We start from the raw sequence: 23264 nt of genomic DNA, 5'->3' as shown, positions 1-23264 counted from the left end.
GGTGTAGATGAAGCAGCCTATTAGAGGCTCCTCTTTTCTCTAAATTTTAAACTACCTTCTTTGTGACTCAGGAGCAATACAGTAAAACATAGATAATGGTAATGTGTGGTTTTCTACGTCGATATGTGGCATGTAGCATCCTTATATGTGATTTAGTGGTTCCTGTTTCTATTTGAATTTAGTCAGTCTAGTGCTTTACACACAATGTTTTTAGAATCTGGAAATAAATATACTGTGTGTGTGTGAGAGAGACAGAGACAGAGAGAGACAAGAGAGAGATAGAGAGAGATTGAGTGAGTGAGTCTTGGTTGGCCGTAAAATACTTCCACTATGCTGTGGTAGAATGTTCATGGTCCGTAATAGACAGTGAAGGCTGCCCTTCCTCCCTGAGTTTGCGCTGGCTCTAATGGAATGCTTGCTGTGTAGGGCTTCCAGCAAGCTCAAGTAAATCAAACCTTGTCATTCTGTCTACTGTGCCTCTGGGCTCTTAACTTGAAGCTTCTGTGGAGCCCTTATAAAGCCTGCCTAACTGACGTGTAAACAGTGGAAGTGAATCCCATTGCTGGGAATCAGGGGGGAAGTCCTGTACACTGTTTTTCCCGCTGGTGTATGTAGTCTGCAGCTTTCTGCCCCAGTATCAGAGCTCTCAGATAAGTTACTGCTTCAGGATGGCACTCCCAGGCAGGGTACACCCCTTTGTCATTCCAGAAAACGAAGAAATCCCACAGACCGTAATTAATGATGTCCACGATGCTGATGAGAATGAAGGCGAGAAGGCTGTGTCCAAGCTGCAGCGTAGGCAAAGTGACATAAAAGTCTACAAGGAATTCTGTGACTTTTATGCAAGATTGTAAGTTTCCCCTCTCCTAGGGTGGGTACTTTACTGATGGGAATCTAGTGTTCTCAGCATTTTAAACTCATTGGCTGTTTTGACATTGTGTCCTTGTAGGAATGATTTTGAAGGGTGATGCATTGCTAAATATGCCTGCTGTTAACAAGTTGATGGATTTGTGCCTTCAATAGTTTCTCCTGGTTTTGCTAGTTAATGTGGTCCATTAACATAAAAGTACTCTTAGGTTAGATGTGGTAGTCACTTTTCTTCATTTAGTAGGAGCTAATAGCTGCAAAGACAAATTTTCATTTCTTTTATAGTATGATGAAAAAATGTTTGCTCCAAAGTAATGAGGTCTTATATTTTCATGTCAGATCTTAAAATTTTTGCCCATTTCAGACACTGTTAAATTTCAAGGCAAATTTGAGGTATAATCACTTAGAGGCTCTGACAGCACATTTATCAAGAATGTATTTTTGTACTTTTTTGTACATTCTGTATATTTTAATATGTTTAATCCACAATACATTTTAATATATCTACCTATAGTGCCTAGAACTAAGCTGTAATCTAGTAATGCTTCTTAGAGGACTTGATTTAATAAATAAAAATAGTTAATGATTGGCCAACTTGGTTACCTATAAATAAATGCTTTTAAAGTTTATATGATAAGTAATACCCTAAGATCTTTTGTGTAGGATTAATGGGAGGAGGGAAGGGCAATAATCACAAAAGATGAGAAGGCGTAGATGATTAGCAATCTGCAGTGATATAGGAATGCCCACATTAATAAGATCACAATTATGGAAGTAAAATATCTCTGCTAGGTAAGCGCCCCCCCCCCCCCCCCCCCCGCCATGCCCCCGCCCCCCCAGCTTTTTCATCAGTAGTACAGACATAAACAATTGGCAGGCCCAAGTTAAATGATTACACATTTTGTATTATTAAAAATTCCAAATGAGTAAAGATTAAATTAATGACTTTGTCATTTGAATGGTTTACCACACTTCACAGCTGCCATTACTCTTCCTTGCCAGTGATTGTTAAGTGCTCTCCAATACTAGAACGTAACCCTTCGGTCCCATTTAACAGCTTCATTTGTTGAGAGATTAGGGATTGTTTTCATTATATTGTAATCAGGATTTTTGTTGTCCAATGAATTTTTGTTTTAAAATAATTTCTTATTCATATACAAGGTATCCCAAAAGTCTCTGCAGTTCTAACCTACTAGAAACTTAGAACTTCATTGAGACTTTTGGGACTTGCTTTATTTTGTTTCTAGCTCTAGCATACCTCTTCAACTCTCCCAGAGAGCTATTACATGTAGCAGAGACTATATTTTAAAGAAAGAAAATGAGACAAGAGAAAAAAAAAGAATCAACAAAACCGATCTAATATGGGGAAGGGGAGATCTGAAACTATCTATATGCAATGTTCTATACCCAGGGACCTCCCAAATTTCCAAAGGAGAGTGGAAGGTGTCTTATCCAGGGTAGAGAGATAATCTCTAGAACTATGTGGTGTTCTGATTAAAACCAGAAAAATGCTTTATCTGAGCCTATTGTGCTAGTAAGTGCTTTATTAAGTGCTCATTGTTGAATTATTGATTAATTTTGTACAGTACAGTGGAAAGGGTGCTGTATTTAGGTCAGAAGGCCTAGGCTTTTCTAGTCTTACTCTCTAACTATCCTTGTGACAGTGGGTAAATAATTTAACCTCTCTGAGCCCCAAGTTTACTCTTTTGTAAATTAAGAGAATTGGACTAAGTGCTTTCCAAGATCCCTTTGAGCTCTAAATCTCTGTTTCTATGAGCCTTAAGATCTTCATTGGTAAAATAGAGGTAATTATAATTACATTACCTATTGCACAGTTGCTATGAATGATGTTTTTGTAAAAAGTATGCTCTATATAAATATGTATAATTATTATTTTCAGAAAGTTACAACAAATGGAAGGGGGGGAGGCTGGCACATTTAAATGTGGAAAGCTAGACATATGTAACCCTTGTTTTAGAATAAATTGACTTAATCAGTGGTAGATTAGGTTCTATCCTGAGGGTTTAAGTGTTCACAGGAGTTCTTGCATGAACACTTTTTGATTTCACATTCTGGCAAATTAACTGATTATAATTAGCCATATTACTTCTGTGCGCTCTCATTTGATTTCTCCTTTGATACCATACAGCTTTGATGATCCTTCATTGTCTGATTATTTCTATCACAAAAATTACACTCTCTATGATATGTAGCAATGATATTTACATATCATGTGATATGTATCATATGTAGCAATGATATTTCTTCAAACCTGGCTACCTGCTATGTGCTAGGCATTGTGCTAAGCATTGGGAATACAGAAAGAAGCAAAAGACAGTCCCTGCCCTAGTGGAGCCCACAGTCTAATGGGGAAAACAACAAGCAAATATGTAACTAAGCTATATGTAGCATAAATAGGAAATAATTAAGAGAGGGAAGGTACTAGAATTAAAAGGGCTGGGAAAGGCTTCCTGTAGGAGGCGTGGGATGATGGTTATACTGTTTTCACACAGATTTCATTTCAGTTAGACTAAAAAAATGGACCATATTGTTATGGGTGGGGGAAGGGGACAGGAAGTGTGCCATACAGCTGAGGCATATTGTGAATACTATCCTGCTTCTTCCTCACCCTCCCCCCCCCTTTTTTTGGATGGGAGTGGGAAGGGAGATGAGAAGGGGTAAAACTCTTTACATTGACATGTGTTTTAAATCCTTAGCTGAACTCATTATAGCTTCTAATTATTATAAAAGTCAAAAGTGAGACCTTGGAGGCAGAATGAGCCTTGAATTTAATCCAGACAAACTGTCACTATCAAACTGTATGACCTAGGGCACATTATTTAACCTTTCTGTGCTTCCTCTTTATTATCTATAAAATGGAAATAAGAATTAAGCAATTCCCCTGGGAATCATTTAATAAATATTTTCTGGTTGACTAAAACACTAGTAAACACTAGATTAAATAAGTGTATGGGAAAGGTATTTGGAAAACATAAAACCCTACAAGTACAAGGTAATTTTTTGGCAGATTATTTTCATTACAGTTGTAATTGTGGTTTGTAGTCTGTTGAACTGAGTTGCTGCTGTTGGTTGAATTATTTTTAGGAAAAATGTCCTTTGTTCATATAGGGGTTTTTGTTGGTTTGTTGTACTGCTTTTTTTTTTTCCCTTTTCCTTTTCTTATCACTTTTTTGAAGATGTAGCTTCCATAGGAGGGAGAAAATGATGTTTCATCTTTTTTTGGCTAATAGAGGGGTTTGATTTTAACTTTTGGTGGTATAGTGTAAAGAGTACTGGTGTTGGAGTCAGAAAATCAGGTTGAAGTCATGACTGAGGCTTGCTCCGTGAGCTTGGGCAAGACGGTGAGCCTCACTGAGCCTCAGTTTTCTCCTCTGTAAAATGGGCATAATAATACTTGGACTGCCTACATCACAAGGCTATTGTAAAGAAAGCACTTTGCAAACCTTATAACGACTACAGAAATGTAAGTTATTATTATGATGCCTTTAAAAAGAAAAATGGGTAGCAGTAGATTTTGAAATAGACTAAGTAGCCCTTCATTTTGTTTTTATTCCCTTCTTCCTACCCTCCTCCACCCCTCGCCCCCTTCACCCTCAAGCTTTAAATTCCAAGTAAGGGAATAGGGAGTTACATGCTATATTCCTTTCTAAGTATTAGCTAATAACAGCTAGCATTTATCAAGTCCCTATACTGTACCAGGCACTGTGCTAAGCACTTTACAATTATTATTTCATTTGATCCTCACAACAACCTTGGGTTGTTCAGTTGTTTCGGTCCTGTCCAACTCTTCGTGGCCCCATTTGGGTTTTTCTTGGCAAAGATACTGGAGTGGTTTACCATTTCCTTCTCCAGCTCATTTGACAGATGAGGAAACTGAGGCAAACAGAGTTAAGTGACTTGCCCAGGGTCACACAGTAAGTATCTGAGGCCAAATTTGAATTCAGGAAGATGAGTCTCCCTGACTTCAGGCCTGTCATTCTATTTACTAGGTTGCCTAGTAACCCTAGAGGTAAGTGCTATTATTATTATTATTATTATTATCATCATCCCCATTTCACAGATCAGGAAACTGAGGCAGAGATTAATTAACTTGCCCAAAGTCACATGGCTAGCTAGTAAGTGTCTTAAGTGCAGTGTGAAAAGTTGCTTTCTGTCTGACTGTTGATTATTCCTTATTTAGTGCTTGCAGCAAGAACCACCAGACAGAAGATTGCCCTGTTGAGGCAGAGTAGGCCTCTCCCCTAAAGAGAGGCCAATGTAGCCACCTTAATACTTAAGACCAGCCCTGTCCAGACAAAATAGAGTGATTTTGTGATTTGGGATAGTCCAGAACTAGAGATCCTCTAACTTTAGATGTTGGATCTAGGGATGGAAGATCACTTTGAGATCATCTAGGCCAGACTTCTTATGTTATAAATGAGAAGCCCAAATCCTAGAAGAATAAAATGGGTGGATGTGGAGATACAGGCCCAGTTGTTGAGGAGCCTGAGGCTGGTAGATCTCTTGAACTGTGGTATCCTGAGCTACAGGAAGCTGTGTCCCCACCTTCTACATTAATACAGTGATAGGAGGGGCAGCTAGGTAGTGTAGTGGATAGATCACTGGCCCTGAAGTCAGGAGGACCTGAGTTCAAATTTGACCTCAGACCAACCACTTGACACTTACTACCTGTGTGACCTTGGGCAAGTCACTTCCAATGGCCTAAAAAAAAATAAAAAGAAATACAGTGATAGGTTGCCTGAGGAGAGGTGAACCAGCCTACCTCCAAAACAGAGCAGGTCAAGAGTCCCATGCTCATCAGTAGTGGGATCAGGCCCATGAATAGCACCTATATTTCCAACCTGGGCAAGATAGGGAGACCTAGTTTCTTTAAAAAAAAAAAGATGAAACAAAAATAACATGCCCAAGGTCACATAGCTAGCACTATAATGATACCCCATCTTTTTTCCCCCGGTATATGTGTGGTTTAGGAGACTATTATCTTCAAGAAATTGCAGAGCTTCTTTAATGACCACAGACTTCTCCCAGGAACAAAGGCCCATTGTCTAATACCAATATCCTACTGCTGTTGTCATGTAGGAATGAATCATGGTGCACAATAGTCTTCAAAGAATTGAAAATGATTATGCACAGAGAGTGGTGGCGATGTCCATGATGGGTGTGAGCTAACTATAACATGTCACAAATAAGGAACTTCGAAGAAACTGGAGGAAAGGATATCATCAGGAAAATGTATGATCAAAAAAGAGTGTTCCACTGGTTTCTTCAAGATGTCTGGAAAAGTGGAGGCAAACCTGTAGCACTTCGGGTAGATTGCCCGTGGCAAACTTACAGGAGGAGATAGACCAAGAGTTATACCAGATGGGCTGGTATGGATGGGTTTTGATTGGTGTCATTGGAAGACAATGTCCAAATTGATGAGGTTATAGATTCATTGGAGTACTTGGTTTGATAGAATTTGAGATTGATTGATCAACACATACTCTCTCTATCCCTAATATTTTTCTAAACAAAGAGTATAAGACATGCTCCCTGATGACAAAGGGCTTACTGGGTACGGGAACCTAGGCCTTCAAACATGATACAGTTAAGATATAGGAGAAAAAAGCACTAGTTTGGGAAATAGCTATGTAACCCTGATCAAATCGCTTGACTCTCTTTTCCCCCCCTATAAAATGAAAAGAATACCTCTAGGCTTCTTATTCTAAAATTGTGTGACTCCAAGATAGCAGTGTATATTGTAATTTTTTAAAGTGCTTAAGTGTGGGGTTATAATACAATTAGACAATAGAACAGTAGGCTCTTGGAAACTTTAGGTACAGAGGCTTCCTTGTGCAGGAAACAGAACCCTGAACTTGGAGTCGGGAGACATGGGTTTTGAATCTTGGGTCTAATAATTTGGACCCACGGGTAAATTGATTAACTTCCCTGAACCCCAGTCTCCTTTTCAATAAAATGACAATATTTGTACAGCCTTTGTCGTGGGCTTGTGAGCAAAGTGCTTTGTAAATCTCAAAGCACTATATAAATGCAAGTTATTATTGAGAGGCGGTATGGTAGGGAGGAAAGAACACTGTTCTTAAGTCAGAAGACTTAGGTTGGAATGAGGGCTCCAATAGGTGAATATAAGCACACCAGTTTCAGCATCTGCAAAATGGGTATAGCACTACCTACCTCACTTTGTTGTTGTTGTGAATTAAAGCAACACATGGGAAGCTAATAATGTTACTATATGGAAATAGTAACTTAAGCAGTAGCTTTTTCAGTTTCCAAACAAAGGAGCCACCTGGGTTAAAGTAAAGATTTCTACATGTATAACCTGTTTTGTTTGGCAATAATACTCCATTTTAGAATCTCATTAGCATTGTTATTAGGGTAAAGAAAGTTTTGAGATGATTTCATTTGATAGCTCAGTATTCAGGGTTTGTTTTTTTTAACCCTTCTAGTTGTACATAGTGCCAAAGTAGGTATTATCTTTACTTGTCTGCCTATTTATATTAAGAGAAATTGAACACCGGTAAGCAAATCTTCAGCGACATCCTATTACTTCTGGGATATAAAATACAAAAGCCTAAGCCTGGCATTTCAAACACCCCACAGTCTGACTCCCACCCAGTTTTCCAGTCTTAATTCATATCACTCATCTGGTGAATGTCCTTCATTCCATCCCAGCTGACCTTCCAGCTGTTCTTCTAACATGACAACCTCTATGTCTTTATGCAATGGGGGGGGGGTGAGGTAGGATGGGGAGGGAAGAAGTACTGCACACATGGAATATATTTCCTCATGCCAGCTTTTTAGAAACTCTACTTTCCTAGTCCAGTTGTGAGTGTCCTCTCTCTCCCAAGATTATTTTGCATTTCTTCCTGTATAGGATTTGTACTTAATTATCTATCTATTATTTATCTGTGTTTCAGTTATCTTTTCTTTTTTTAATTTTGTTGCCTCTTTTTTTTTTTTTTTTTTTTTGTGAGGCAATTGGGGTTAAGTGATTTGCCCAGGGTCACACAGCTACTAAGTGTCAAGTGTCTGAGGCCAGATTTGAACTTAGGTCCTCCTGACTCTAGGCTAGAACTGAATCCACTGTACCACCTAGCTGCCCCTCTGCTATCTATCTTAATCCCTTCATTAGGAGGTAAAACCCTGGAGAGCAGGAATGGTTTTCTTTTTTATCTCTGTGTCCCCAGCATTTAACAGTCCCTGGCACTTAATGTTTGTTGAATTGAATTTTTTTAATGTAAATTCCTAGAGATTAGAGACCATAGATTCAAGTATACTACAGTCTAAACATATTAGTAATGGGGATATTTTCTGAAAAGTATTTTTGATGCTTATGTATAACTTGTATAGCAATATTGCTTGTGTAACTTGGGGCTGCTAGATGACACAGTGGATAGAGCACCTGGCCTGGAGTCAGGAAAACTCCTCTTTCTGAGTTCAAATCTGGCCTCAGACACTTACTAGCTGTGTGACCCTGGGCAAGTCACTCAACGCTGTTTGCTTCAGTTTCCTCATCTGTAAAATGAGCTAGAGAAGTAAATGGCAAAACATTTCAATATCTTTGTCTAGAAAACCCCAAACAGGGTCATGATGAGCCTGAAACAACTGAACCACAACAAAAAACTTGGGGCAAATCTTTTCACTTGCCTGGGCCTAAGCTTCCCAAGTATAAATGAAGGAGATTCTAGCTCTAAATCTTATGACCGTGTTTTACATTCCATTTTATCTCTGCATCTTTAAGCATGAAAAAAGGCTCACAGTCTCTGTGTCCTCTCTCCCCCACCCCTCTTGTCTTTTACAGCAATATGGCAAATGCCCTGGCTAATGCCCTATGTGAACGCTGCAAAGGAGGCTTTGCACCCGCCGAGAAGATTGTGAACAGCAATGGCGAGCTGTACCATGAGCAGTGTTTTGTCTGTGCCCAGTGCTTCCAGCAGTTCCCTGAAGGGCTCTTCTATGAGGTGAGTCAGTCCTGACATAGAAATTTTTGTCTGCTTCTGATTGCCAGCCTCTAAAATTATATTAAAATAATAAATGCAGTACTTTGTCCTTGGTAAATGTTAGGTATTAATGACCAACAAATCTAAGATGTTGAGAAGAAACTATGAATTTCTTTTTTTAAATTTCACTACAGTGATACAGTACATCATTGACCCACTTGAGCTCCCATTAGGGGTGTGTGTGTGTGTATGTGTGTGTGTGTGTGTGTGTGTGTGTGTCTGTCTGTCTGTGTGTGTATTTGTGTCTCTCTTTCACTGGAATTGTGATTTCATAAATGGAGGAAACTCTCTACTAAGGCAAATCAATACCTTCTTTGCCACTTTGAAAGTCTTCTGGGGTACTGCAGTTATACCTTAGGCTTGAACCCAGGTCTTTCTGACTCTGAGGTCAGGATTCTATTCACTTCCCCAAGTTGCCTTTCCCCATTGTCTCTCCCAGCATATCACATCCAGCATAAGCTGTTTCATGAGCGTTTGAGACCCCATCAGCTGTTCTTCTTCCCTCCTCAGTATGGCCAGTGTGGTATAATCAAACCAGTCTGTTGCCACTTGCATTTAGCCTTCTAATTTTCACCTCCTTGCTAATTACCCTTCTTATAGTGTTGTTTGACCTCCTCTCCAACTGTCCATGCTCCTTACTTTCTATCATATCTGCTTCAAAAATAAATTCCTTCAGAAAACTTTTATTAACTAACCCTACCTCACTTTGAGGGACAGTTAGGTGATAGAGTGGATAGAGTGCCAGGCCTGGAATGAGCAAGACTCATCTTCCTGAATTCAAATCTGGCCTCATCTACTTCCTAGCTGTGCGACCCTGGGCAGGTCACTTAACCCCTTTTGCCTCAGTTTCCTCATCTGTAAAATGAGGTGGAAAAGGAAATGGCAGACTACTCCAGTATCTTGCCAAGGAAACCCCAAATAGGGTCATGAAGAATTGGACACAACTGAAACAACCAAACAGCAACATCCCTACTTTGACTTTTATGACTTTTATCTGAGCCTCAGTTTCTGCATATGTAAAACAATGATTGTGTTAAATGATTTCTTTTTTTATTTTTTTTTTTAGGCAGTTGGGGTTAAGTGACTTGCCCAGGGTCACACAGCTAGTAAGTGTGTCAAGTGTTTGGTCTGAGGTCGGATTTGAACTCAGGTCCTCCTGACTCCAGGGCTGGTGCTCTATCCACTGCGCCACCTAGCTGCCCCTTAAATGATTTCTAAGGTCCCTTCTGGCTCTAAGTGTTAGGATGGGTAGACATAGATCTGGAAGGCATCTTAGAGATCATCATATCCAGCCTCTTAATTTTACAGATGAAGAAACTGACCACCAGGGAGGGTCTCTTCCAAAGTCCCACAGGTAGTGAGTAAGTGGTAGAGCAAGGAATGGAACCCAGGTCCTGTGATTGCTCCTTCTCCATATGTGCTCTCAGCCCTTCTTCCTGTGGTGCCTTCAAGTTAACCTTTAAGTGTCCCATGTGCCTGTATAGATATAGATATAAATATAAATGTGTGTGTGTATAAATATGTATATGGGAAATTTTTTTGTTTGTATAATTTTCTATGTGTGTATGTATATCTATATGCATATACACACATATATAAACATATATGTGTATATATACATACACACACACACACATATATATATATACCAATAGATAGATATAGATATAAAATTTTCCCAGTCAGCTCTTTCAGGAGCTAAAATTATTTCTTCCATCTCTTTTGAATCTCCAACAATACTACGCCTAGTGCCATGCCCACAAAACATTTGCCAAATTGAATCCCTGGACAAGGAGTGTCAGAGACAGATGAGCGATAACTCAATAACCTATAATCCACATTAGTAACTTCATCATTTTTAAAAATTTGTTTAGGGGTTGCTATCTGTGGTCACCACAGTTGTACAGATTATAGTAACTCTCTTCTATCTTTACCACTACTCCCTCCCAAAACTTAAAGAAGGGAGACCAAAATAAACCAAAGAAAAAAAAACAGCTAAAATAGTTTAGGCAAAAGGCAATGGATGCCTGAAGTAAGATGGTGTCTGTATGTACAAAGATGAGTCAAGATGCTAGAGATAACATGGAGGTGAAAAATTAAGTTTTGACAACTGACTTGATAACATGGGGTAAGAAAGATTGAGGATCCGAGAATAAAAGTAAGGTTGAAACCCTGAGAGACCAGAAGGATGGTCATACACTTGACAAAAGTGGGGAAGGTTGGCTGGGAAGGAAAGATAATGAGTTCAGTTGAGGATTTGGTGAAATTGAGATATCTATGGGACATCCAGTTTGAAAGGTACAGTAGGCGATACCAATCCACCTATTTCTTTGTGACCTTATCAGCTCCTATGAGTTTAATTATCATCTCCTTGAAGATTAGATGTATACATACATAGAGATGATAATTACATATATAATCAGATGTATACATATATGTATACATACATAGAGATGATAATTAAACTCATAGGAGCTGATAAGGTCACAAAGAAATAGGTGGATGTATAGAGGATTTATTCAATACTTACTATGGGCCAGGCACCCCTCTAAGCACTAGTAATACAAGTTCAAGCAAAAAAAAAAAAAGACAGACTTTACCTTCAAGGAGCTTATGTTCTAGTGGGGGAAGACAGCACATAAAGGAGAGGTGAAAAACAAGGGGAAAGTGAAGGAGTTTAGGATGAAGAGGAGGGTGGAGAAGTCCGAAAAGTGAATAGAACCAGGAGTGAAGTGAGCATGGCCTGGATGTCTCATGAAATAGGAGTCCAGACCAGGAATTCACCAAACAGAAGAGAGGGTCACAGGGCAAAGGCATCTCCAGGGACTTCTTGACATGGAAATGGAGAAATTTGGAGAGTGATGCCCTGTATCCCCCCGCCCCCCGCCCCCATATTTAGAGGGCATAATAATGATGATCCAGCAAAGGAGTGTGAGAAGTAGTCATCAGATAAACAGGAGAACCAAGAGAGGGCAATGTCAGGAAAACCCAGAGAGGAAAGAGTATCCAGGAAGAAAGGATATGGGTGGTTAAGAATGCAGAAAAGTAAAGAATAAAGACTGATTAAAAAGAAAGTCAAATGATGCAATTGAGAGATCATTAGTATCTTTGGAGGAAGACTTTCAGTTGAGGAGTGAGGTTTGAAAGATTACAAAGAGTTTAAATAGAGTGAAAGGGGAGGAAGTAGAGGTAATGATTATAAATAGCTTTTTTTAGAAATTTGGTTAAAAAAGAGAGCAGAGAAATATAGCTTGAAGGGATGGTAAAAGTCTAATGATGGTTATTTCATTTTATTTTTTATTCTGAACTTAAACATACAGAAAGATCATTTACATACACACAGCAAAACATAAAAAGAGGATTCTGAATGAAACCATGAATCTGTTTCACACACTTACTTTAAAAAAAAAAAAAAGCCATGAAATCCTGTATGTTAACTTTCAAAATTGCCCTTGCTTATATGTAGCTAGTGAAGATGTTTTAAGGATAGGAGGGACAGGCATGTTTGAAGGCCTGTAGACTTGTCCCACATTACCTTCTCTGTTGTCTTTTTATCTGTGACAAAGAAATCACCCCTAGTTAACTGATAAAACCATCTCAAAAGTAGAATATGAGTTAAAATTTTAAGGTCATTATCTGTAATGCTCTGTGTTACAGGGAAAGTGCTATAATAATCTTTGAATAGAACAGAATAATTTATGACTCACCCATCCTACTCTTGCCTCCCTTCTCCTGCCCAACTATAAATACCTTCCTAGGTCTGCATGATATTATTCAAAATGACATTATAAATACCCAGAACCAGTTTTTTGTTGAACCTTACACTCAATTTGATCTCTCACAAGCTCTGTAGGAGGTTGCTATCTCTGATATAATATACTCCTCCCCACCCTAAAAACAAAAAACAAATGAACAAAAAGACAAAACAACAACAACAAAAAACAACCCAGATTTCCAGATGAAGGTATCAGAGCACCATCCTAAAAAACAAACAAACAAAAAAAGATAAATAGATTTCCAGGTGAGGGTATCAAAGCCCTAAAGGATGAATAGAAGAAACTTTCCAGTAGATTGAATGATTTTTGAGAGAGTGTTATTCAGGGCCTCCTAGAAACAATCCGCACACAGAGTAAGACCCAGCAACAAATTGGTTGCCTGCAAAAGAACATTTCAAAAAAAAAAATCATTTGCCTTGTTTTCCATTTGAGAGTGAGTCAGTTTGTGCTTTGCCCTCATGCGATGATAATTTTATCTCTTCCTATGTTATCAGTTTGCTTCACTGGTTGGTTAGCTTCTTTCCTTTGGTGTTTAAGCAAACCATTCCCCCATTATCTCTCTCTTCTCTTGCCCAGAAACATACCGGGAAAGTGCTTGTTGGTGGGTGCTAGAAACTGTCTGTTTTTCCCCCTTGCCTAGTTTTCCATGATTTAATTTTGTTGTAGCAGCACTTCTGGAGATTTTCAATCACAGCTCTTTTATTCTTTTCATTTGTTTTGCCATAAAGTCCTCTCAGAGCAGACGATTGTTTTCCCACCTTAACAAAAGCCATAGAAAATTAGCTGTGAAGAGTCCGACACTTCACACCTCTCCTTATTTTACTGTTGAAAAAATTGAGGGCAAGAGAGCTTCTCCAAAGTCATCGAGCCTAGTTAATGGTAGCATACTAACACCTCATACATTTTATATGTTGCTACACCCACTGGGCCCTTATCTCACTTTTTTGCTTCTACAAATTGGACAGGCTGATAGAGCACCAGATCTCTGGGGTCTCCTAGGAATGCTTTAGTACCTTGTACTGATAGCTGGGTATTAGCTGTGGGTTCCATTAAATTAATGAGGAAAAGAAGAAAGATTACTGTTCATTTAAAAAAAATTAGAGGTTGGGGAGGGGTGCTACCAATGTGTACTATGCATTCACTTTCAGAAGAGATTGCTGTATAGTTAGTTTTGCTTAATTGTTTTACTTTGTTGCAAGAGACCTTATAGAGTTGGGGTAATCTGAAAATGTTTGCCATGTGAAAACAAAACACTTCAACAAAAAAAATTAAATACATTTATTAAGTGATATTTTGTGTACTTTGCTAGAATACAAAGGTAGAAAATTACGTAATATGTACCTTCAGGGATCTAAAAGAGTGAAACATGTTCACAAATTATCCTTCTGGATCCTTAGAAGGGAAAGAGGCAGAAAAAAAAAAGGAGGGAGAAGGGAACAAACATTGATTGAACTCCTTCGATGTGCAAAAGCACTTTACATTTTTTACTTTTTACTTTTTACACTTTTTTACATTTACACTTTACATATTATTTAATTTGATTCTCAGAAACACTGAGAGATAAGTGCTATTATTTATCCCCATTTTACAGTTGAGAAAATGGAGGCAGAAAAAGTTTAAATCACATGACCATAGCTAGAAAGTGCCTGAGATTTGACTCCAGGCCCAGAGTTCTAACCACTGCACTGCCTAGCTGCCTAAAAAAGGTGAAAACTTAGTCTTAAATAAAAGTCCTGCTTTCAACAAGTAGAAATGGATTCCCTTTCAGATATGGGGGACAATGGTATGTGTGAATGTGTGGACGTAGGAGTGAGCAGGACAAGATTAGGGAATGACTAGCAGTGCAGTGTGGCTAGAATATAGAGAATGTAAAAGCAAGTAGTTTAAAATAAGTCTTGAAAGGTAAGTTGTGGAATTTTTGATTGTCAGAGTAAGAAGTTTATATTTTATCAATGGGGAGAGCTATTAAATGTTTTTGAGAAGGTGAGTGATGTAATCAGACTTTTGTGCATTAAGACCATTTAGGAGGTTATTAAACTAGTATGGGGGAGAGGCAAATAAGGCCTCAATTAGAGTGGTGGAAAGGAAAGAAATTACCCTGATAGATTTGACAGGATTTAGTAACTAATAAGATGAGAGATCAGGGAGAAGATGACTCAAATATTTCCAGCCTAGGTGACTGAATAGTGACTGAATTAATAGAAATGTGGAAAATAAGAGGAAGGACAGATTTGGGAAAACAGTTTTATTGGTAATTGAATTTTGAATTGTTAGTACAGTATCTACAAGAAGTTGGAAATGAAGTAACATAATAGGAGAGGTAGCTAATAATAATAATAATAGCTAATATTTACATAGTACTTACTATGTGCCAGGCACTGTGCTGAGCACTTCATAATTATTATCTCATTTGATCTCACAATAACCCTAAGAGGTAGGTGCTATTATTATTCCCATCTTACAGATGAGAAAACTGAGGCAGACATGTTAATCAACTTCCCTAGGGTTGAGTGGTGAGTGTCTGAAGCCAAATTTGAACTCAGATCTTCCCAACTCCAGGCCTAGCACTCTATCCACTGTGTAACCTAGCTTGCCCCCTGGTAAATAAAGATTTACATAGAGGTAATCATTGAAGTCATGGCATCAGTCAACTATTAAGCATCTACTATGTGTGGGGCAACTGAGTGGTCCAGTGGATAGAATGCCAGGCCTGAAGTCAGGAAGACTAATCTTCTGAGTTCAAATGTGGCCTCAGACACTTATTAACTGGGTGACCCTGGGCAAGTTACTTAATCCTATTTGACTCAGTTTCCTCATCTGTCAAATGAACTGGAGAAGGAAGTGGCAAACCACTCCAATATCTTTGCCAAGAAAACTCCATTTAGGATCATGAAGAATTGGGCGGGACTGAACAATAATAACAGTGTGCCAGGCACTGTGTGAGGCCCTGGGAATACAAGTCCAAAGGAAGAAACAACCCCTACTCACAGTGAGCTTACATTTTGATGGGGAGAAATGGATAGGATCGTTTTAAGGAAGAAGTTGCAGAGAGAGAAGAGGAAAAGACCCAAAAGGGAACCTTGAGGAGATGGTGACATCCATTCTTGGAGGGTATGAATCAGAAGTAGAACCTGCAAAGTAGATGGAGAAGAAGGGTAAGGCAGATAAGAGGAGAACCAGGACAGAGAACAAAAACTGAGGGAAGAGAAAATACAAGATGGAAGGGGTGATTGATGATGGACTAACCTCCATCCCACTGATCATTTTTCTGCTTTAAACTGAATTGAAAGTACTGTCTTTAACATTGCAATCCATGTTCTTAAAGAATTTCTGTTCAAGCTTTTTGATAGTGGGATGGTATAGTAAAAAGAATGCTAGATTTGTAAGCCAAGAGGACCTGGATTCAAATCCTATATCCTTGGGTAAATTATTTCAACTCTATAAGCCTCAATTTCCTCATGTGTAAAAATGAAGATGTTGGGCTAGAAACCTGGCACATAGTGGGTGCTTAACAAATTCTTAGATAGACTAATTACTAATTGATCCTAATCTCACCAGGTTTTTAACATTAATCTAAAATAGGCCACATAGTCCATTGATATTCAAGTCATTCAAAAATAGACTGCAGAACTACCTGCTGATAGTCTTATCACATAATTGGATCTGGAACATCAAAGCCCAAAGAGGACAATTAGCTTTATGTTAAAATATTCTGTACTGAAAGTTGATATGCTAACATTACATCATGCCACTGTAATGAAACTTCATTTGTCCAACTCATTTTTCTGACCCCAGAGTTTAAGAGCCATATTCAGAACTCCTTGTACTTTTAATCAAAAGATCTCAAGTCACCTCATAAACTTGGATTAAACTTTATACTCACATCTGCAGAGCAAATATATGCTAGAAATGCATTCTGAGTGGTTAAATGGACCATCTGTCATGTATTGAGGTATTGGCAGATCCCAAAGCAGACTTTCTGAGCCCTGATTTACAAAGCCATGTTTTCAGTACTCTGGATTGGCCAAACATTGTGCCCCACTGATTTTGATCAGTGCTCACTTACATTTTTTTGTGGCATTATTCACTGAGCAGATTAAAGTATATGCATACATAGACTTTACTTGACAAAATCTCAAAAGAAGCTTCCCTTCCAACATCTTCTATGACACTGGTCACTTGAGAAAATGGTCCACCACTTGACCCTTCTTTAAGGGTTAGTTAGTGACCTTTCATGTCTGCAAATGAGAGGTTTCCTTTTTAACACTTTACAAAATTGTACTTATAAATAAGCTATATCTCAGCTGCCCAGAACACTCATACTTCTGGTACAATTGTGTCTTGATTTGTTTTACAATAATCTAGAGTCACTGCCTGTGAATGTTTTGTTCATATCAGGAAATGTGTGCCTAACTTCACACAATTCGTAATCTCAGGGGAGGGAAAGAGATGGGAATTTTGTCACATTGAGAGGGAAATATTCAGCTTAAACTAGTGCCCAATCACATGACTTTGGGACAGTTACATTAAGCCCTTAAATTTGTACTCTCTGAGATAATCCAAAGCATCATAACAGTTTATGGGATCATTCTTTTAATTAGTTGTCTAATAACCTTTTCTCCAGTAATTATTGAGATGTTTTATCCCATGTCACTAATTACCATCATTCCTCTTCACCACCCATCTGTTTTCCACTGGTAGCTTCTTGCCAACATTGATTTAAAATTGGGCACTCCTTGCTTCTTGTAATTTACAAAGAAAATGGTCCTCTGACTAAGAAGGGTCTCTTACTTTCAGTACTGTCCTCTAAGTCAGTGTAGGGACTCCTTGGGCACTATTTTTGTCTCTGCCTTCTAATTATCCAATATGGCACCTGCATGACTGAAGTGGATGGAGATAGAGTGAGCATTTATTAAGCACATACTATGTGTCATCCCAATTCAAATGTCAGATACCATAATTCAAATACAAACAAGCTTACATTTTAATGAGAGAAAGCAGTTGGCAAGGGCGGGTAAGGGGTGAAGGAGTCCTTAGAGTCAAGTTCTGAGAAAAGTGAAGCTTGGCTAGGACCCCCCTAAAATAGTGGTCCAAATATGCAATCACTATTCAGGAAAGTGGGACCTCAGGGTGGAGGTCCAGGGTGGCAAAGTAGTTGGTGAGAAGTCCTTGTGAGTCTCATGAAAAGTAAATATTGATAATATTTTGGGTCAGTTTGACTCTCATCAAAGTCCAAAGCAATGGTGACACTTCCTCCCTTTTTTAAGTAGTTTGGATAAGTAGTTTTAACATCTTGGATGATAGAGAGCAGATGTTTAGTGATTTGAGATGATAGAGAAAAAAGTGGCTAAATCTACCTACCTACAGATATTCTCCAGATTCCACTAAAAGCTATATTTTTTTAAGCCTACTATATACAGATAGTATTGCGGTTTTTTTAATGTACCCATTATAGCACTTTGCACATAAGCATTCAATAAATACTTGTTGATGAATGAGTCTATATTATTTTTATCCATTGTTGACAGCTGAGGAGGAATACATTTATAATTATTGCTTTTCTAGCTCCTATCCTTGCTACCCACTCAAAATCTATGCTTCTTTCAAGCAAAAATATAACTTCCTTGTTATACTGTCAGAAAGGTGTGCCTTGGTAGAGAACTGCATTGTAAGTTGAATAGAATAGCTACTTTATCCATGTCCAGGAAGGAAGACTTTGCCAGGAAGTACTTACAAATTGAAGGTTACTGAGTGAATCAGTGGGAGAGCTGATGGTAGTCTCTTCTGATTCTTGTGATATACAACCACAAAAGCAAGGGGCAAGAATGCCCCTTAAATAATCATTCTAAATCAAGCATTCCACCAGCTAGGTCCATGGTAATAGCTGGTAAAAAGTGAAGCCAAATCAACATGTACCCACATGGATTCTCTAAAGTCATTTGTGAACTTGAACATAAAAAATGGAGTGCTGGCCCTTGCCCTAAAGAAGCTCACTAACTTATTTGTCTGGGCAAAAAGTCATTCTCTTTCTTAAAAAAAAAAATAGGCTTTTTTTCTTGTAACTTTTTTTAAAAGAATGGGTAAGAATTGAGCAGATGAAGTTGAGGAGGGGAGAACCTTTCAAGCATTGTGAATAGGCTCTTGGTTGGTAAACCTTAAATTGATTATTCCCAGATATGTTTCAGATGTGTGAAAATCGATGTAGCAGAAAGAGCATTGGATTTGGCATCAGAACTAGGTTTGAATGTTGGTACTTCAACTTCCACATGACCCTGGGCAATGCACTTAAACTCTCTTTGCCTCTTTCCTCGTTTATAAAACGACGGTAACTATCTGTGCTATGTACTTGACAGGGTTATTGTAAGGAAGGCATTTTCTTACATATATGTCAAAAGTGCTATGTAAATAACAAATAATTATCTTCCCCCGACTGCCAAGGTGAACTGACTTTACCAGTTATCACAGCTCTGCACGGCCTAGTGCTGTGATTAAAAATAGCCGATGACTCCATGTCACCTACAGAATTAAGCCCAACCTTCTTATCACCTTTTGGTCCTAAACCATCTTTCCAGACTTTACCACCTCCTTTATGTTTCAATCAAATAGGATCACTAATTCCTAAATCCATGAACTTAAGAACCATCCTAAGTGTACTTTGCTATTTCTGTGCCTTGGAGTGTACTGTGGCCCTCATTTTAGATTTTCAGAATCTTCCCTGTCTTTCAAGTCCCCCGTTCAAATGCTACCTTTTCCAGGAAAATTTCCCCAATTTTTTTCAACCATAAACCACTAACATTTACAATTAAAGTTAACATTTGTTTTGGTGAGCTCTGTGCTGGGCATTCAGAGTTGCATAATGGACTTGTAGTATACCTGGGAGAAGTTATACAGAGATTTCATGAGAGAGAAACTTTGATCCTAGAGAAAAAGAAAGAAGAGAAAGGACAGAGATGGAGATGAGAAAAGAAAATGGACCCAGAGCCATAGGCTCTCCCTCGGCTGCATTTTATGCCTGCTGGGGCTAGCAGACTGCTTCCTCGAACTCCTGGTAGCAATGTGGTAAGAGGCATTTAATATTCATCCCCAAGAAGATGGAATAAGTTCTCATCAATGCTTTAGAAGCATTGCCTTCCAGGAGATTTGAGCTCTAGTTCAGAACCTTCAAGGTACAGAGATTTCTGCTTCTGTCCAGGGAACAAGTCACTATCACAGCCTTTTATCATCAACTAGGTGTCAAACTCTCGGCCAAACTCCAGAGTGAAGAACCAGATTAAAATGCAATTGAGAAATGTTTAACAAAATAAATAAAAATAGAATGCAGAATAGGTAATGTTAATTTGTGGTTTTCTAAGTCAATATGTGACAACACAAATCCATTTCTATTTGAGTAGTACCCTACTGCTCTAGATTACAGTGCTGAGTTGGTAAGCCATTGTGAGAATAGACAGATAATGGACTCAGAACTTTTAGTCCCTGAAGGATAAAGAGATGATCACCTTGGGAAATGATGGCAAAAATATTTGTACCTTGATTTTATTCTTACCCTGTATTCTATTTAAAGTACATGCTATTGTGATGTCATGTGATTTATTCTGGCTGGTTGATCACAGAGGAAATTCAAGAGAAAGGGTGGCTCAGAGCTACTAAAGGAGCAAGAAAAAGACCTCCAGGGCATTGGGTAGATCTTCTGTGGAGGATTTATGAGAGCACTTGGTTGAGAATCACCCAGGCTCAGAAGGCATGTATGGGTTTCAGTCTACTACACCAGAGGTGGGGAACCTGCGGCCTTGAGGCCACATGTGGCCTTCTAGGTCCTTGGGTGTGGCCTTTTGCCTTTTACAAACAAATCATTTTATTAAGGAGATTTGTTCTGTGAAGTTTGGATTCAATCAGAGAGCCATACTTGAGGACCTAGAGGGACACATGTGGCTTCAAGGCCACAGGTTCCCCACCCCTGGTCTACACCATTGGAGGCAGTATCCCCATTGGTGAGATCATGGATTGTGGAGGAACACAAATATAAAGTAAGACTTTAAAAGATAATTCACAGCTCTGATTTGAAGTCAAGTTCAGGAGATTGAAATGATTAACAAAAACATAAAAATAAAATAGCTACTGTACCTGGGAAGGTGATGCAAATGTGCATTCCAGGCATAAGGAAGAGCCTGTGCAAAGTCATGAAATGAGAGATTGAATGCTGAATTTGAGGAATCAGTAAAACACTTGGTTTGGCTAGAAGATAGCATGTTTGAAAGGAGAATAATAACAAAATAAGTCTGGAGCATTTAAGTGCCAAACTGGGCCCTTTGTATTTATCCTAGAGGTACTAAGGAACCACTAAAAGATGTTTCAGAGAGAGGAAGAGATTGGCAGCAGGGAGATCAATTAGGAGGCTATTTCAAAGGAAAAAGACATATACGTACAAAAATATTTATATCAGCTTTTTCTTGATGGCAAAGAATTGGAAATTGAGGGGTTGCCCATCATTTGGGGAATGGCTAAGCAAATTGTGATGTGTGCTGTTGTGCTATAAGAAATGACAAGGGGGCAGCTAGGTGGCGCAGTGGATAGAGCACCGGCCCTGAAGTCAAGAGGACCTGAGTTCAAAAGTGATCTCAGACCAGACACTTGACACTTACTAGCTGTTTGACCCTGGGCAAGTCACTTAACCCCAGTTGCCTCGCAAAAAAAAAAAAATGACAAAGGGGATGTTTTCAGGAAAGCCTGGAAAGACTTATATGCATTGATGCAAAGTGAAGTGAGCAGAACCAGGAGAACATTGTACACAGTAGCAGCAATATTGTAACTATGATCAATACTGAAGGAATTTGGTACTCTGATCAATACAGTCATCCAATACAATTCCAAAGGACTCATGATGAAAAATGCTACCTACCTCCAAGAGAGAGAACTGACAGACTCTTGAGTGCAAAATGAAGCAAATTGTTTTTCACCTTATTTTTCTTATATACCCACCTGTTTTTGCAACATGGCTAATATGGAAATATGTTTTGCATGACGTTATAATGAGTTACATTGCGTATGGGTGAGGGAGAGACTGAAGAGGGAGAGAGAGAATTTGGAACTCAAAATTTTAAAAAATGAACGTAAAAAAAAAAACACCCAAAGTAGGGAGAGGCTATTTCAGCAGCGTAGATCAGAGGTATCAAACAAATTGCCCCAGCAACACTTGCAAGTGCTGGAGGAACTTGATTAAAATGTAATTGACGAATATTTAACAAAATAAATAAAAATACAATAGAATGTAATGTTAGTATGTTATTTACTAAGTCAATATGTAGCACACAGGGATCCTTAGTGGCCCCTATTTCTATTTTAATTTGACACCACTGGTCTAGAGGAGAGATGGTGATTGGGACCTGAACTATGTAAGTAGAGAGTAAGGGTTAGATGTAAGAGATACTGTAGATGGCGAAGTTTATTATAAATTGGGGGAGGCGGGACCATCTGGCAGGGAAATATGATTTCCAGTTTGTACATGTTTTGGACACAGGGCATTTAGGTGGCTCAGTGGATAAACATCAGGCCTGGAGTCAGGAAGACCTGAGTTCAAATCTAGCTGTACTAGTCATGTAACCCTGGGCAAGTTATTTAACCTCTGTTTGCCTCAGTTTCCTCATCTGTAAAATGGATATAATATGGTTATTATAATAACAGTGTGGTTATTATAATAACAGCACCTACTTCTCAGGGTTGTTGTGAGGATCAAATAGATATAATAATTGTGAAGTGCACAATACCTGGCATATAATAAGTGCTCCATGTTAGTAGTGATGATGATGATGATGATGATTTTGAGATATTAGTGGGACATCCAGGTGGCAAAATCCTGCAAGGTGGCTGGAGGTGCACAACTGGAACTCAGGCGAAAGAGGAGGGCTGAACATGTAGATGCAGGAGTTTTTTGCATGGAGATGGTTGTTAGGTCTCATGAGATTTAATTCAGTTACTGAAAGAGAAGAGCTCTAATCCTGGTTTTGTGACATCGCAGAGTGTCTTGAACTTGCTTCCAGTGAAGCTCTTCAATGATTTAAAAATCTAACAAACAATGATGAGGAATCATAATTCCACCAAATTTGACGACTGGACTGACTGGAGCATCCAAAATGCTATTTCCTGCCCTTTTTTGTGCCATAGACAATGTGTGGCCAGTGATTGATCTCTTAACCTAACATTGCTTGCTTCTTCCATAAAATAGATACCAGAATTCTACTTCTTGGTCAATGTTCTGGATTTTGGGATAAAACCCATTTTAAAGCACATATATTTTCAAAGTATACCCTTCATTAATTAACTAAATATATGTTATTAATCTTATTTTCCCTCTGTTAAAAATACATAACAGGAAAGACACCCTCATGATGAGTGATTTATTGGGAAAGGTGTTTTGCACAGATTTCTGGCACAAGCAGCCTCCATCTTCATCCTCTTGTTTCCTCTAATCCTGAATGATATCATTCAGGAAAGGCAGAGAGATGGAAATGTCAGACAAGTTAAAAATCTCTTTGGTTAGAACAGTTGTTTATCTGCAGATCTAATCATTTCAATGCACTTTATGACCAGAAAAATAAAAAACAAA

At 38.6% G+C, this 23264-nt stretch overlaps 1 protein-coding gene across 5 annotated transcripts in view; it reads left to right on the top strand.

Annotated features, from left to right (window-relative positions):
• Nucleotides 1–23264, top strand: part of LOC114046253 (LIM and senescent cell antigen-like-containing domain protein 1) — a 208919-nt gene that overhangs the window by 166828 nt on the left and 18827 nt on the right. For 3 of the 5 annotated variants that reach the window (XM_027866528.1, XM_027866530.1, XM_027866529.1), the window contains one exon: nt 8690–8849. In XM_027866528.1, coding sequence (XP_027722329.1) covers nt 8690–8849 — 160 coding nt within the window. Of the gene's footprint in view, nt 1–598; nt 851–8689; nt 8850–23264 lie in introns of those variants that run through there. The other 2 variants (XM_027866531.1, XM_027866527.1) reach the window with 2 other exon arrangements.

The sequence above is a fragment of the Vombatus ursinus genome, unplaced genomic scaffold (assembly GCF_900497805.2).
Source record: "Vombatus ursinus unplaced genomic scaffold, bare-nosed wombat genome assembly UNPS02014781.1, whole genome shotgun sequence".
Lineage (NCBI taxonomy): Eukaryota > Metazoa > Chordata > Mammalia > Diprotodontia > Vombatidae > Vombatus > Vombatus ursinus.
This window is presented reverse-complemented; position numbering and strand designations above follow the sequence as displayed.